General features: G+C 41.4%; 1 protein-coding gene across 1 annotated transcript in view; it reads right to left on the bottom strand.

Annotated features, from left to right (window-relative positions):
• Positions 1 to 11,498: 11,498 nt before the first annotated feature.
• Positions 11,499 to 17,734, bottom strand: part of MTMR12 (myotubularin related protein 12) — a gene marked incomplete at both ends in the record, with an annotated part of 31,307 nt that continues 25,071 nt past the window's right edge. The window contains 5 exons of the mRNA XM_084278520.1: positions 11,499 to 12,083; positions 12,987 to 13,148; positions 14,109 to 14,276; positions 15,004 to 15,176; positions 16,169 to 16,239. Coding sequence (XP_084134646.1) covers positions 11,499 to 12,083; positions 12,987 to 13,148; positions 14,109 to 14,276; positions 15,004 to 15,176; positions 16,169 to 16,239 — 1,159 coding nt within the window. The remainder of the gene's footprint in view (positions 12,084 to 12,986; positions 13,149 to 14,108; positions 14,277 to 15,003; positions 15,177 to 16,168; positions 16,240 to 17,734) is intronic.

Below are 17,734 nucleotides of genomic sequence, written 5' to 3'. Positions count from 1 at the left end.
AGTATAGACTGATGAGCATTAAACACATTGTCTCTGAGGTTAGCCAGTTATTTAAAAATCTGTGGCTGTCCAGTTGAGTAAGTACATTTTCATAAGTAATGATTGCACTTAAGAGTTCATTAATGCTCTATAAATCTGTAAGAACTGCTGCTATGCACTCCTGAAGCACCAAACACACGACCACACCTGACTGAATAAATACCCTACCATGAGACACAGAGGGGTGTGATTGTAGAGTGTCTCCAATTTTTTTTAATACCAGTCTTCATAGCAATCACAGTGCACTTAAACAGAGCAGAAACCTGACTACTAATCAGGAACTATCAGAAAACTCATGACAAAGCAATAACTTTGCAGTCAGCCTTGTACAACTTTTGCATGCTCGTGTTTCTGCTTTTTTTCTCCCTGAAAACTAGACTGAGGAAAAAGAGTGTGGATTCAAAGCTTCACTCTTGAAATCATAAAGAGGTAAAACACCACCAGAAATATATAGAAAGGTTATATGGTTTTTTTTTTTTGTTATGGGTCCTGTAGTGGGGAAGGGGCAGTCACTAGACAAAGGCCTCTCTGACACGGGAGAGAAACGGCAGCTGAGTACATTTCTGTGCATGCCCAGACATGCAGCAGCACTGGGAGAGAGCCAGTGAGCCCGGCCAAAACAGCACTGAAAACCTTCGCAGGAGAAAAGTTTCCCAAAATACTCTTCTATATCTGTGAGGAAGAGGAAAGGAATTGTATAAAAGAGCATCACCAGCTCAGTTACATGAGCTGCTGTCCAGCTGATGCACACTTATTTTTGTGTTATCATCCTTTTTTTTTAAAGAGTACTGAGTTGTTGCAAAAGTTAAGTTGGAACAGGGTGGCAGAAGTGTCCCTTTTCTGTTGAATACATCCACCTAAACTGTAACTTCAAGTCAGGACATTGATACCCCTCTGATCTCAGAACTTCATTCTTTGATGTCAAGCGACCATCAAGATGCTGTCCCGGACTGGTGCCACCAGTTGCAGGACTAGCTACAAAACACAGCCTCCCAAAGATCTGCTTCCCACAGCTACTGTAGGCATTCTGACACTCACAGCAATAATCAGTGCTCAGTTCAGCACTCCGATGACTTCCCCAGGGAGGACAGAGAAGAAAGGATTAGTAGATAAAGTATCAACAGTTGCAAATTAAGGTGGAAGTTAGAAACAAAATCTTAAGAGGAGAAACCCAGCTGATGGCTGTTAATAAAAATACATCCTCAGACTAAGAAGGTGGCTCTGGTGTGGTCCAGGAACCTCTGGACGTACACTGACACATCTATCTACAAAGGAGGCCCTTGGCTGCAGCAGGAAATGAGAGAGGCTGCATGGTGTATCAGTGTTTTCACTGCATGGACAGTTAAGATCTCTGTTTGCTTACAGGTCATCTCTGAAAGTAAAAGTAAATCTCTGCTCTTGCTACGATACAAGAAATGGCATCTGAGCTTTCCATATTGAACCCAGAATGTGTCACACAGATGAGTCAGTCACCTGTATCAGGGTGTCCTGCTTTGGCACGTACGGTCTTTTCTCACTAAATGTTTTCTCCAACGTGGACTGAGGCACCAGCTCAGTTCTCTCTGTAAAGTAAGTCTTTCAGAGAGAAATTAAAAAAAAAAATCCTTTAAAAATTCTCCAAAACTAAAACTGTTCATGTCCTACAGTATGGAGCAGCAAATGCACATCTGGCATTTCTGCAGGAGAAACACCCGAGCTGAAGACACTTAAGCTTTTATTGGCCTGAAACCTCAGAACACACCTGTGGCTGAAATCCAGCAAGGTGACCTCTTACTGCTTACAGTAGGAGAGCAGGACCAGGCACTACGCCAAAGCAAAGAAAGCACTCCCTTCCCTGGAAGCAGGGTCCCACTCTGAAGCACAGCTCTATTTAAAAAAAAATTAGGACTTTTCTTCTTTAAATCAAATGGTCTCTGTTTTCCTAGCTGCAGACTCAGCCTGGAACCGGAGAACTAACTTGGCACTTCATCATCAGTCATAAAAGTCCTGCAGCCAAAACCAAAGCCTTAGCTAATCTGCACAACCCCGGGATTGTAAATTAGCCTCAGGTACAGTATGTGTTCCCAAGTCATTGTTAATGTAAGGTTAGTACAAGGTGCTAAGTGTTTCTAACATCCTGTTTTCTGACAGGAGTTATTTCTGATGCCTCACAAGGTCACGTTGCTCTTAGCTACGCCCCTGCAGCAGAACTAAAAACTTCAGCACGTAATTCTCATGAAGAAGTAGCAGGACTTAATTTTGCAATTAGCACGAGGAAATGTGGTATAGACTATACAGGAAGAGTAAAATTGTTTAAGAAAGAAGATGCTATTTTTACCACTTTCTGTTGTGAAGACCATATTGGGAAGATGTCATAGCTCAGAAATAGTTTTGAACATACAGAGATGAAATTACTTCAAAGTAGACTTTTTTAGTATGCCACTTCAGCACAGCTGATAAAAATTAAAAAAAAAAAAAAAATCAAAATTCCACTTCTGTTCCATCTGCCAGTTTCCCTTCCACAGGAAGAAATCTTTCTTGATCTGGGCAGTTGGCCAGCTCGGAGTCAGATAGGTTACTCCAGTTAGGAATAAAGCATCTTTGATGCAGTTTGGTTTATTTTACAAAAATATACAGCCCTGCTTCTTTGAGCAGAGTATAAATCACACAGCTGGAGACACTTCCTTCAAACACAGCTTTGTCAGTCACAGCCTGACCTAAGAGCCCCTTTGCGATGCCTCTCCTACCAGCTCTCCACAGAGCAATGCATTTCAACCCCCTCACCACCAAGTGTGTCTTGAAATCTAAGTGATACACCAGGGCTACGGGTGAGCTGTTGTGGGGCAACTGCCAGCCCCAATGTGGGACAGAGTGCTTACACCTCTGTAGCTCAGCAGTGAGGATTTGGTGATAGCCGAGCTCAGATTACTGGCTATTGATGAGACACATACCTCTCCAGAGCAGGCCCAGGGGGACATTCAGGAGACCTGGGAAATATGAGTCATTGGGTGATTTTAGCTGAGCAAGGTTCTCCTGCAAGTGTTGCTGTCTGGGGGGCAAACGAATTGAACAAAAGCTAATAGGGATGCACGAAATACCTTTTCTACAGCTTTGTAATGCTGCCATACTTAAAGGGACCAATCATCCTACCATAAAAGCTTTCCAAAACCCTCACACAGCTGAAACAGGTACTGTTGAAGGGTACAACTATCTTAGTGTTTGTGGTGGGTTGACCTTGACTGGCTGGGAGGTGTCCACCAAAGCTGCTCTATCACTGTCCTCCTTCAATAGTGAGGGGGCTAGGGGGTGGATGTAATGAGATAAATGACAGGGAGAGATCACTTGACAATTTACGTAAGACAAAACAGACTCAGTTTAAGGAAATGAATTAATTTCTTTCCAATTAACATCAGAGTGGGATAATGAGAAATAAAAGAAAATCGTAAAACGCCTCTCCCCACCCCTCCTTTCCTCCTGGGCTTAATTTCAAGCCCAATTTCTCTCCCTCTTCCCCTGCAGAACAGGGGAATGGGGGTTGTGGTCAGTTCATCACATGTTGTCTCTGACACTCCTTCCTCCTCAGGGGAAGGACTCCTTACACTCTGTCCCTGTTTCAGCATGGGGGACCTCCCACAAGAGACAGTCCTTCATGAACCTCTCCAATGTGAGTCCTTTCTGTGGTCTTCTGCCTCAGTGTGGACCCTTCCATGGGGTGTTTCAGGACCAGATTACTCAAGCATGGGTCCCCCATGGGCTCATAAGTCCTGCTGGCAAACCTGTTCCAGCATGGGCTCCTTTCTCCACAGCGTCACAGGTTCTTCCAGGAGCTCTGTCCTGTGCAGGCCTCCCATGGGGTCACAGCCTCTATTGGGTACCTCTGCCTGTTCCCTGTGGGGTCCACCATGGTGTGGTGGACCCCAGGGAACAGGGTATCTGCTCCACCATGGACCTCCATCTACTACAGGGGGAGAGCCTGCCAGACCCAGCACAGTGTTTTCCCCTGCACGTGCCCATGGAAAGAAGAGCCTCCTTTAAATTCACCTCCTGGGTGAAGTTTCCTTTTCAGTCCTGTGACAAAATTTACCTTTTCAGCTCTAGTTGAGTACACACAGATATTATTTAACTAACTGAATAACAATCCTCCTCTCTGACAAAGGCAAAATGTAAGTCAGGCCCCCCACCACCACCTTAGGGCTGGCAAGGCGTTGGCCTGGTGAGGGTGGAGCTGGTTGGCAGCAGGTTGTGTACTAAGGACAGAGGGAAACATACCAAAGGGAGGGATGTCTACCAGCCTTGGCAGAATACTAAAGTCAGCAGCCAGCACCAGCAGGGCTGTCACTACTTTAATAAGATCCAAAGATCATGAAGTGAAGTGTTTATGTTTGGTCATTTCCTGCAGCCTGAGTCTGGGTCCCTGGTAATTGTATTCCAGGGGGTTCCTGCACCCATTATTACCTGCAGAACTCCAGAGGCTTTCCATATCCATGCAGCCTCTACTTAAAACCAAGGCTTTTAAGTAATGGTTTTGCTATTACTTTATTTCATTTCAGTAGTTAGCCTTTTTTATTGTCATCTCTGCCAGACAGATATTCAGCTGCAGTTTGAAACACAGAAGGGCTGTGGCCTCAGGAATGACACCAGGTGGATCAATATCCCCAGAAAATCAGGGTGTCTCAATCGGAATGGAGAGAACTCCACCCTGCACTGGAGAGAGACGATGGGCTGCATACGTACAAAGTACATCATCCACATGAAATCTAAAACCATCTGAGAATAAGTGAAACATGCTAAAAAGAACGGAGGGGTGGGGCAGGTTGGGGGGAGGAATAAGGTAACCAACCAGCTTAGCTGTACGTGGCCGAAGCTTGGAAGAGAAAAGCAGGAATGCATCAGGATGGGTGTTTTTAGATTACAAGTCAGAACATGATTTTTGCTTTTAAACAGCCACACTCAATCACTGCTCAATCACAGCCCCAGCAGCAGGATAGCATTTTAAAACCGCCAGCGCAAACCAAAAGCACAGCCTGAGGAAAAACAGACCCAAAGAGCACCAAAGTGTGTTTGATGGTCATAGGCTGAATTAACTGGGTTTGGTTTGGGTTTGTGTGGCATGGTTTTGGTAGCAGAGGGTTTACAGGGGTGGCTTCTCCAAGAAGATGAAAGAAGCTTCCACCATGTCCAACAGAGACAAGGGCAGTCAGCTCCAAGATGGAACCAGCTGCCCAAAGCTGAACCCATGAGCAATGGTGGTAGTATCTCAGGGATAGCAGAGTTAAGGGCTGGGGGAAAACCAAGCTAGGAGCAGTTTTTTTGTGGCCAGAGAGGGGATTGAGATGTGAGAGGAGCAACTCTGCAGACACAAAGGTCAGTGAAGAAGTGGGGAGGAGGAGGTGCTCCATGTACTGTAGCAGAGATTCACCCTGGAGAAGACCATGGTGAGGCAGGCTGTCCCCCCGCAGCACACGATCCCATGAAGTGGAAGCGGCTTAAATATTTACTCTAATTTCGCATTATCCTACTGCGATTTGAATGGTTATTATTGAAATTAAATTTAATTAATTTCCCCAAGTTGAGTCAGTTTTGCCTTTGATGGTAATTGCTGCATCTCCCTGTCCTGATGTCACCCCAGGAGCCTTTAGTTCTGTTTTCTCTCCCCTGCCCAGCTGAAGATGGACAGTGACAGAGTGGCTTTGAGGGGCACCTCACCTCCAGCCAGGGGCAGCCCACCGCCTCTTTACCTTACCTTCTTGCTGCAGCAAACAGGCCAGACTCAGTGCAACTACTTTTTAAGCCATGCAGTAAGGCTCCAAGGGCAACCTCAAACCAAAGCTCTTTAGGTTGTGGTTTTTAAGGTTTTGTCTTTTTTTTTTTTCCCTTGGCAGTGTTAAGTATCTAGAGTTAGCTCTGCATGTTATTTACAACGTTTCACCACATTAGATGTGGTTCCCAGAATTTATCTCTTTCAGCAACCTGCCAGTTGGAGAGCTGGATCAACTGCACTTGTGGTTCCCCCTTGCACCTCCCTGGCTCTAACTAGGGGCTGCCTGTTGGAAAGGGCGTTTTGGAGCAATCTGCTCCTCATGTCCTCGTGCACCCCCATGGAGTGGTTTGGCTCAACAAGCAGACCCAACAGAAATCTAACCTACAAGAGCAAAATACCTATTTCCATTAGATCAGCTGGTGGCTACATGAGGCTGACAGCTTAAGGTGGTAGGCGGAGCACCACAGGACCTCTGTGGCAGCCGTAGGGCTTGGAATTACCCAAACCCAAACCCCAACCCTGCTAGGAGAACAGACCATCCTTCTTCAGTCACTCATGACTCTCCACTGCAAACATCAGCACAGCATATAGTACTGAAAGCTATAGGACATACATGGCAGTAGACAACAGCTGCTTTTATCACCCTGCTTTTTCTTTGATGCAGATTTTGCTTGTGAAAAAGGCTGCACAGGAGGATTTTACCTATTCTAAGTTTGTTTTTGTTTTTTTTTTAATTATTACTATTACAGGACAACTTTTGGGCCTGCCATGCTCCATATTGTCAGGGATGTAATTTGAAGAGACTGGTTAAGTCATTTGTAGTATGCTTGCCTGGCTTTCAGTATTGCTACTGTCTCAGGAGAATGCAACAGGAAACACCAAGCATAGATGGCAGCTATAACACTGAGCTTTTCCAAACTTTTCCAACCAATCAGAAAAGCTTGTCAAGAATAGTGAACCCACAGCATGAGTCCAGGGTGGGAAACTGGAAAATGCAGGAAGTGGTTTGTAGGAAACAAACTGGGTTCATCTGTGTAGGGAACTGAAGGAGCCCAGTAAAGAGCATCCTGTTTTGATTTGTGAATTGGGGTCATAGTGAAAAGTTGAAATAGCTTCTTGCATCATCACCGAAACATGAAGCAACGAGCCCTCTGCATAGAATTTACTTATCTATCATCACACTCATGCATAAACATACTCTAAATCAGTGCCTGTCAAAAGACAAAAGGAAGTGGATCCCACTGACTGCAAAACTAGCTAGCTAGCGAGCCAAGCCCACAAAACTCTGACATTTAAAAGCTTTCTAGCATTTTCAAAATGCTTGAAGACTTACACTCTTAATTAGCAAAACTGTGCATTAATTCTAGCTGTGTTAGCTGTTCTTAATTGGAAATTTTCTTCAGATAGGAATAAAAAGAACAATAAGGCTTGTAAGTGACCTTTCAGAAGTCACAGACGTGTCAGTTGATTTCCAGGAAATGCAACAGTTCCCTAGAATGAATTTTGGCTCCTACAGTGTAATTAAAAGTTTATTTCAGAACACAAAACCAGACATTACCCAAGATAAAGGAAAACAAAAATTGCATTAAGAGAAAACAGAGAGATCTGATCTGACTAAAGGAGCCAACATTCCTGTTTGGAAGATGTATTGTTCTCAGCCTTAAAATCACTGATCCGAATCGTGCCTGAGCTGCAAGCAGTGGCTCTATTGTCAAACTAAACCTATTAACTGCTGGCACAGCACGTCCCAGAGAGGAGAGGGATGGAGGCAAGAGCAAAGGTGCTATGGTATGAACAAGAGTAGGAAATGCCAGGAAAGGATGTTGAGTGAAGTGTGGTACAACTAGATGACACCACAGGAATTCAGTCTCCATAATCCCACTGTTCACAAAAAAAGTTATCAAATGCACCTCCTAGGTAATCATCATCTGCCTGCTTTGAGGGAAGTAAGTACCTGTTTCATTTTACTGGGTTGCTGAAGTAAAACACAAAAACAAATGCTTGCTGGGAGTGACAGGTTGCAGTCGAGCAAGTGTTTATGGTTCCATGAAGACAAAGCCTCACTGCAGTCCACAGCGTGGCAGCATCAGGCATCCCTTGCCCATACATACACTTTCCAAGGTGTTAGCAGTCCTCCAGTAACCAGCCTCCATAACAACTAAAGCTCTTTAAAGTCTAACCAACCTCCCAATAAAGCCTCTCTGGGGTTCAGAGCTGTTCAAGGTTGGTGTGACATTCCTCTAACAGTAACAACAACCCATTCCTACTCTTTGTATTCAGCGTGGAGGTGCCCTCCCCACAAAACTGCTTCTCTGTGAGCTCCCTCTTCTTATGCTGGAGAGGCAGATGGAGTCTCATGAGAGCAGAATAGCAGGGCAGAACACCCTGCTCCTTGACCTGCTGGTCACCCTTCTTTTGATGCAGCCCAGGATATGTTTGGTTTTGTGGGCTGCAAGCACACACTGCCATCTCATGTTGAGCTTCTCATCCACTAACACCCCCCAGTCCCTCTCCTGAGGGCTGCACTCAATATGAAAGTTCTCCAGCTAAAGAGTAGAATGAGAGTAAGCTCTGGTCTAACAAATTTAATCCATCATCAGACACCTACAGAAGAAAGTATTCTACTACCTCCTGGAGAAGTTATGCTTCCATACTTTCAGCATGAATAGACAATATTTTAGCTGGAATAAGAGATCAAGAAGCAGAGTTTGGTATGATTATCTTTATAGAGTACATGTTTGCATTCCAATATGGTGTACATCAATAGCTGAACATTTTCACTAGTGAACACAGTCTTAAAATCAAAGCCAAGCAGTCAAAGTACATGCACCGATCTTTAGATGTGGGTGAGGCAGACACACACCTTGTACTGCAACATAACCCAGCACTTCACATCTGCTGCATGAGCTGTTACTGTATGAGACTTCAAACACAAGTGTCACAGCCTTTTACCATTCTCAGTGGCATGATTTTTTGATGTGACTTGCACTAGTGCTGTTTTTGTACAGAAGTTTGTCTTTTGTAACCTGGAGAAAAGCCTGATTTTTGATTTGTACTCTACACGCGACTGTGACCATCTCCCAATCCACACTCAACACAGGTGTGGTTTGAGAAATACCTCACTGTAGCCATTTAAAAAAGTTGCATAGTTTAACATTGTAAGAACAAAGTTCCCCCCTTGAAATGGGGGAAGACAAGAACATCATTAAGACTGAAATAAACAGTGTTTAATAAATCCCCAAATACTGACAATTCAGCAGACACATTCTAAACCACCTCGGTAACTTTCCAACATCATCCTACCACACTGCACTGAACTTTCCTCCTCCTTGAGCTGACAGCACCTCTCCAGTAAGTATGAAGAGATCAAAACCACACAGCTTCCTCCCCATAACAGTCTGTAGAAACCCAGCATTAAACTCAAAAAGCTTTATCACTGCAGATTGTCAACTGTGCTGTGATTTAAAGCATCATTTACAAAATATGACCTTAAACATACATTCTCATTTCGGGACAAATGCATCAAAATATATTTTACTGACACACTGCAAACAGCCCACTAGAGAGAAATGACAGTATAAAAAAAAACAAAAGTTGTAAAGCTTCTAGCTTGCATTCAGTGTAAAAACTTGGAGGTATAAACAGAAGCCTGGAGTAAAAATATTAAGTATATTTCCAATCCTGCAGTGCAGAAAACCAGTAACAATGGTATTTATTCTACATTATAAGTGTTTCCATGTTCAATTCCTCATATATGTTCCTCTTATATATAAATTTCTGGTAACTTATGTACAAATAAGATGTCCAACATCTGTTCTTAATATAAATATGTAATCTTCATGGCTGAAATTTTGATCAACAGCTTGATCAAAAGTATAGAAAAATCCATTTAATATTTTTTCTAATGGCAGTGTCTATAAAACTCTTGAACCCAAATGACCTTAGAATGATGATAGATATTTCTTCACCATAAAAATGCATTGCTCTTCCAACATGCAAAGTATTATTGCATAAATGAGTCATTTGAACTACAATAATGAAGTCTGAGGGACATGTGCTGCACAGTCCATTCCAGCAAGTGCTATCTGTAAAGTCTTATGTATCACAGAAGTGTACGTACTACTGTATTTTTAAATAAAACACTACAAACTCAAGTATTGTCCTCACACTACTAAGACTTAAGGCAATTGAGAGTTGGGAAGCTTCAGTTTGGCATAGCTGCATTAAGCTCTCCCCCTTTCCCCACTGATTTTTTTTTTAAATGTACTAACACTTAGAGGATTGCTGATAAATTTTTGCTATACATACTAATACAACTCAGTGTGAAGTGATTAATCAGTAACCCAGCTTAATATCCCCAGTTACACTGAGCTGATCTAACTTAAGTAACAGAGTCTCCACCAGATACTCATTCCAGCATGGATTTCTAAGTTGGTATGAGAAAAGAGAAAATTTTCAACATTTACCCTCTCAGGATAACTGATTTGATGACTTGCATCCAGTCTTGGGTTATTCTAGATTTTAAGGGTTTAAAAAAGATTTGATAGTCAAACAATATTCAGATTTATAAAGGATGCTTATTTGCAGTAAAAATACTTTATATATAAACATACACACAGTAGATCAAAGTCAACAGGCATTTCTTATGGCTTTTTTCACTGAGGTACTGTTGTAACATCCAGCAACAGGATGCAAGGGCCCCTACGGTCTTGACACCACATTAAATCAGCTGTACCACCAACCCATGACAAATGGCAACAGACAGCAAATTGAGCCTCACTGCGAGATGACAGAAAGAGTCTTTTCCCTTCTATATGGAAGGTCTCAGTGCAAGCTTCAGAAAGCCACAAAGGCAACTGGCATAAATGGGGAAAGTCGAAATGAAAGTCTCACTCTGTTAAAGGGAGGAAAAAAGTTACTCCCGGCAAATCAGAATCTCATTCAGGCCATTTCTCACAATTCACAGCGATCATCTGGGACTTAATATCCCATGACAGGAAGGATGTATAGCACAGCAGCCACACAGCAAGACTTGAAATGTGTAATTAAGCTCTTGCATCTGATCAAGTCAAGTGCATGCATAGGCTGCTATGGTAACACCACGCAAGGTGAAGCACTACAAGACAAAGATGAACACTGTAAGAAGAGACAAGGGTGATAAAAACACGACTTCAGTTGATGCCACAGTAGACAGAAAACCCCTGGCAACCACAGCTTTACTCCTCAGCTGTAAAACACCTTATCTATGAATGTACATTTAGTTGCATCTTCCTCTGTTTACATTACATGTGGGAAATTCAGATCTACTAAACTCCTAGACACGACCTAACCCTAGTACTCTTAACATGAAAGATCTTCCCCTCATGTTAAGATAGTGATTGCTGCTGTGTGTATTCAGTATTCCAACTTTACATTAATAAAATAGGGTGTTTTTTATTGGGTTTGTTGACTTTAAAGAAAGTGGCCATATGGCTACTCCAGCTTAGACTTCTGTTATTACACCTATATCAAAAATATGTTTCTGCAATAAATACTGTTAGAGTGAAATTAACTGAGCTTATTTTGAACTCAATCATGGTAACTAGTTCCCTCTAATCAAGGTTGCTTATTTTTAAGCCCACAAACCCACTAAACAGGCTGCAGGTGCTTGAGTTCTGTAAGAGGATAGAGAACAACATTTCAAACCCAGAGCTTAGCTGCATACATGTCATACATTAATTTATACACACTTTATGACATCATCACTCAAATCAACAAATTCATCATCCCTCCTGACCAAGTCATCTTCATCTTCCAGGTCCTTCCAGGTGCTAGTGGGCAAGGCTGGTTTGACAGACTGTCTCTGAAGTAAAGCAAATGGAAACAAGGATGACAAACGGGCAGAATTCCTCAGCACTGGAACAGTATGGACACCTCCAGAAACAGCTTGACAGTGTTCTTTGTCCATTCTCACCTGCAGGCTTTGCACTTCCTCCATCAAGTCCAAGATCTTGGCAGCTGTAGCTATTGTACCACCACCATGAAGCTGGGCTTCAGGAATCCATCGTAAATACCGCTGTGCCCAGACTTTGATTTCAGGGCCATCAATGCGAGGCAACAGGAGACCATGGTAGTCAACAGGTTTACTGTGCCAGCTATCATAGAATTCCCTGAAGGTATTAGGAAGTTCCTCTGAAGAATTTCTGAACTTTCCAATTCTTTTACCCAGAAGGTTTTTAATTAAATGATCTGTTTCCTCCCTGAAAAAACCTCTCTTCGCAGAGGTTTTTGTTTGTGTCAGCGGCAAAGAAAGTTGCCTTTGATGCTTTAAGAGGGAAGAAAAATATACTGAGATAAATATTGATGGGACTTTAGAAAATATCAAGAAAAACATAACCTACACATTCAGAAAATACTTACAAAGTCACTGAAACACACTCACAGCTTTGGTATATAGTCTAAAACTGTTGCTCCTCACTGGCTAATATACCAAATGCTTAGTTTTTCCAGATACCTCCCTTAAACTGTTACTCTGTGTTACAACGAAGTAACACTGAATAAACCATGTTTCTTTAAAAAGGATTCTTCACAGACATCCAAGGTGTTTAGTGCGATCTCACCACACAAATCAGTGCACTTGATTTACAAGTTCTTATCCAGTGGTTCCTTACTGCATCCCACTGCATAAGAGTCTGATTAATGCTGTAGATAATACTGCCAGCAGCTCACTCAGGAATGCTTTGTACAGAACAGAATTTAACCAATTGAAAGGGGATACTCCAAACTTTACTTTCCAGTAATGAGCTGGTCCACCCATAATCCTTCATAACCTAGACCGTATGTGGTGGTGGTCATCCCCCTCCCCATTTAAGTGCATGCAAACACTCCAGTTACTAATTATATTTAAGTGTAAAGGAATTCTAAACCTGCTATTTCAGATACGTGCTCTGGGGAAGAACAAAATAAACTTGCTTCCACTGTGTCAGTGCATCTCACCTGGGTGTTAAGTCACACGAGTTACCACTACACTTGCACAAAAATATGCACAAACCCCCCTAAGTTAACTGTAAAACTGTTATAAATAAATGAGGTGGGAGCAAATTATATCTAGTTGAGTCAATTATGCCAGTTAAACTCTGCACCAATACTCCCACTGTGAGTACATCTGAAGTACGAGTTGTGCAAAATACTTTTATCTAAAAAAACAGTTAAGCAGCACATATCTTACTTTGAATCGTGGAGATTTCCGTTGACTTTTATCTGGTTTTGGCTTCTCTGCATAAAAAGGGTTGTTCAGGAAAGCCTGGGCCTTGGGGTCAAACTGCACAGACCAGTCCCACACAGTAAGAAATCTGAAAGGACCGCTTTGTGTTGTGAAGTTTTCACCGGTCTGCCAAAGCAAACAAGTCACAATTAATACTACCAGAGAGGAATTTTGAACAAGTCCAGGTGAATTTAAGAAACTGGCTTTTCACAGAAAAGACCAGAGTTGGAACACCACTCATGATTTCTATGTATTCAACAGCTGGACATTATTAGGTACAACTCCAAACAGACACAAAGTCTATCTATGTATTATTTTCTCTAACTTCAGACAGTATTTAATTTCAACAGCACAATCAGACAGGACTAATAATTCCTTCCACAGCTGGAAATAAGACGAAAAATTCTAATGAAAAAAAGTATTAAAATACTAGTAGTGTAGAATGGTGTAGGAGACAGACTCCTAAATTCTTCAAACACAGGGGGCGTGTTAGGATTCTGAAATAATTTTCTCCAAAGTTAAAAAGTTATGCAGTTCAAAAGCACTGCAGTGCTGCCAGTTTAAATCTTGTTATCAATGCTTTATGTGCAAGCCAGTGATATGCACTACTTTTCTTTTACTGTAGCCTCCATAGAGTTTTGCAGAGGTTACTCCCATCACTTCCAGCTTCTTAGGATAAAGACCAGCATGTAAATTACCAAATGTAAATCAACATTCAGGAAATGTTTATTTTGGAATACAACAGACTATACTACACAGGAATTTTGTAGATAATTTATTCTGCAGGACAGCAAGATATTCTTCCTAGGCTAAGGAGCTCCTCTTTTACTGAAGAGCAATAAACATGAACCCACAGCCACACCTAAGTAGCAGAATATTTCTTAGTTATTTTCCTGTTGTCATCATGTACTCCTAAGTCCTGAATTTGACTCCTTGCACCCAAATTTACTCATTTGTGCTTCAAGGCACCACCCTTCAAAAAAAGGAGTATGGAAAAACGTGGTGTTGGGGAGTAATTTAGAGCTTTCATTGTTTGTTGGCCATACCTGTTCAACACACTGCATCCAGAAAATAACAAACCCTTACCGAATTAGTGTCTTTCTGATGCTGGGAGTTGAAGAAGAAAGTGCTAAAGATAGGCACATAGAGGCTGTCTGACAAGACAGTTAAGTAAGTTTCTGTGAACTCAAATGCTGGAGGATACTGCTGTACCAGCTGCCAAACACAATTCAGCAGGAGCAGAAAAACAGGAGCCTAAGTAAAGAAAATATCGCATCAGTTTCAGAAAATAAGTCTGTTCCACCATGTAGGCTGTTTGTTTTCATAGTATTTAGTGTCTCCAAACACAAATCTTAAGGAAAGCAATCTGGTTAACTACAGAACTGCTGCATATAACTTTGGCTCTTGAATAAGTATCCTCTGAACTACCCTTGGCCAGCTGTTGACAGAGGAGATGAACACTTCTTAACCTGAATTTACACACATTAACTTGCTGTAAAAGCTGCTGCTCTGCAGCCTTTTAAAACTGGCAAGGCAGAACTAGTTTATAGCAATTCTTGATCAGAACTAGTAAGTTTTCTGTACAGAACAGAAATCGTAACTGTGATCAGATCGAGTCCCAGAATAGAAGCAAAAAGGAAGAGGTGAGACTGCAACATGTAGCAAGACCGCACAAACTCTAGATGTGACATGAATAAGCAATTCACTTAAGTTATTTTTATGGACACTACTAGGATTTAACACAGTCTAAAAGGATGAGATACCGGTCTTTCAAAAGACTCCAGAACTGAAATTCTACATTTCTTCTCTTCAGTTATAAAGACATTGCTGAACTCTGACCAGCACAAGTAGTGACACTGTACAAGATGTGAACACATGAAACAAAGATCTTCAAAGTAACTGGAACTTCTGGGCTGACATCTAATTTCCTCCCTATGACAAGTAAACTTTTAAATAGTAAGGAAAGTAATAAGACTCATACCTCCTCTTTGTCACTTTTATGTAAGTGGTTACAACGATCCAAAAAGCCATGTCCTCCAATTACCCATTCCTTCTGAATAAGGCTCTGAAACCCTGACTTTGTCCTGCTGTATGAATCCATCATCACTTGAACCAGACTAGAGATTACACAGCAGAGATCAGTAGCACTCTCTTCTACAGAAGAGAACAGAAACCACATTGTTTAAGCCATTCCTAAAACTTTGGGTAAGAAAGCAAATTATTGCTAGCTTCACATAAACAAGTTTATTTCAAGATCAAAGAACAGCCTCTTGCAAGTGTTACTGCACAAAAGTTAATCCCCCTCTCAAATACTTTACTCTGTAAAACCATAAGGCTTCTTGTACACTAATGCTAGCACAATACTTTGGCAACGAACTCTGAAAAACATGCTTTTATGTGCCCTTCAGTCTCCCCCACTGCACACACCATCCCTCCTTCCCTGTGCTACCAGGTCACCTAACAGCTCTTACCCTTCCTATCCTGCACAGGCCTTTTTCCACAAGATGTGAAATTGCCTCCTCAGGCAACATGCATTCTTCACCCTCTAGGTGCCTCCTAGAAAATTCTCTTCCCGTGCTAGGTTTCTCAAGTAGCCATGTGTGGAAAAACCCCAATGAAACTACTAATCCAAAATTAGCTTAGTGGATAACACTGAGTTTGGTTTTCCATGTGGTTATTCAATCTAAAAAACCAAACAGCTCAAGATGTGTACAGTAAGTATATTCTTACATGTATTTTTAATGAAGAAGCTACAGAGTATTCAGTTTGTATCCAGAACAAAAACAACCTTTTAGAAAGTTTCCACACTCTGTGTTCTTTGTCTAGGTATGTCCCTCCACCCCCTTACAGCAAAAGGTTCTCAAGACCTTTAATAAAGTTAAGAAACAGGAATGCATAAAAAAGAGGTAGCATAACTCCCCTGCCCATTTATCAGCAGCTCTCTCATGCACAACATATTGCTCTTTGCCTGGAACTATGCTTACTTGGTTTAACTACAGGAGTGAGATTTAGTTCTCTAGCACTTTGAGTACTCTATGAACTTTACCAGCCTCTACTATAATTACTAATTTAGAAATTAAGCTGAATCTGAAAAAATTAAAAAGAAATGTTAAGAAACATAAAGGTTAAGCTCATTAAATTCTTACCTATAAGGAGAACATTGGTTTGCTGTCTTTCTAGACACTCGGCAACTTCTATTGCTTTCTTCAAAACTCGCCTGTTGTGGTACCAGAAAAGACAAGACAATTTCATCACCATTTTCACAAGGAAGTTTTAGATTAGTTTCCCCTAAGGGTTTAGAATGTCATACTACTGAAGCTCAGCTAGTGCTTTAAAACAAAACAAAAACACATGCTCAACTTGTGAAATGAAGAGCTGCTTAGCCTCAGCAGCAATCTTTCTAGATTATTTATCTTTATTTGGCCATTGGTCATGCATTTCCAGTTGTCATGTTTGTACATGTCTAATACAGTATTTTATTCTGGATCAACAGCAGCCATCACACACAGACTAAAGTATTACAGAGCCAGATCTTTATCCTGGAAAAAGTCAACATCAAACTTTTATGTTCCACTACATACTACACTTCTCCCATAATCTGGTTTTAAGAGGCAGAGGGAAAGATCAACAATCAGATTGTGTTAACATGCAGACAAAATTTATTCAGAGGTTATCATTACACAGGGAAGACTGAGGGGAATTAAAGATCACACAAAACCAGATTTAATGCCGTTGGTTTCTAGACCTAAGTCTTCACAAAGTTAGTTCTTTTCAGTAAAAGTGTGCACACAAATTAGTATCCTTGCAACTGCTTCTGTCACTAATAGAAGCTGACAGTTTGGAGTTGTCAGGTTCTTTGTTTTAGCATCTAGAATAGCTGAGAAGGCATTCTTACTAATTGCAAAAGCCAAGAACAAGCTGATCCAGGAAACAACTGGATCCCAGCATGGAAGTGACAGACCTCAAAACAATGTAAGCATAGGAACTTGGGCTGACATTGAATTTAAACTACTTGTGATCTTGGTTATGTCAATGCATTTCTCAACATATGGTCTCCACTAGAATATCTCATTCAATACACACTTAAATTTGGCATTAAGGGATGAATAGCTACAAACATTTGTTGATTGTTATTAGGACTAGAAAGAACTGAAGCTGACTGCAGAAGACTGCAGAAACACTTCATGGTAACAAGCTGCTCACAGAATAAACTGGCAGACAAGAGAGCTAGCACAAAGTAACACTGAAAACAAAACCCTCAACATTCCACTATAACAAGCCTTAAGTTAGCCAACACCATTCCAACACTTACTCACTGTGGACTGCTGAGAGAAGAAAAAAGAACTTGAGGAACAATCAGGAGAGGAAGGGGACAAAACTGAGAACAACTGTCATTTTATAAATCTTTGGTGTGCTAACATCTTGAACAGTGCAGTTCATCCCGTCCTAAAGGATATTACAGAAGTAGAAAGTACAGAGAAGAATGGCAAGACTAGTCAGAGACACGTCATGCAAGAAACAAATAGGATTCTTCAGTTTGGAAAGACTAGGTGCAGGAGGGAAATTACTGTATCTATAGTTTTAATAGGCTTGCTGGAAGAGTTTTAATTGGAATGAGCTGCTGCTTCTCACATCCTTTAATGTGGGAGGCTTTATACAAGCCTGCAATGTAAAAATACTGTCTGAAGTTGTAGAAATAAGATATATAATAT

The sequence above is a fragment of the Gallinula chloropus genome (assembly GCF_964237585.1).
Source record: "Gallinula chloropus genome assembly, chromosome: Z".
NCBI classification, from domain to species: Eukaryota; Metazoa; Chordata; class Aves; order Gruiformes; family Rallidae; genus Gallinula; species Gallinula chloropus.
This window is presented reverse-complemented; position numbering and strand designations above follow the sequence as displayed.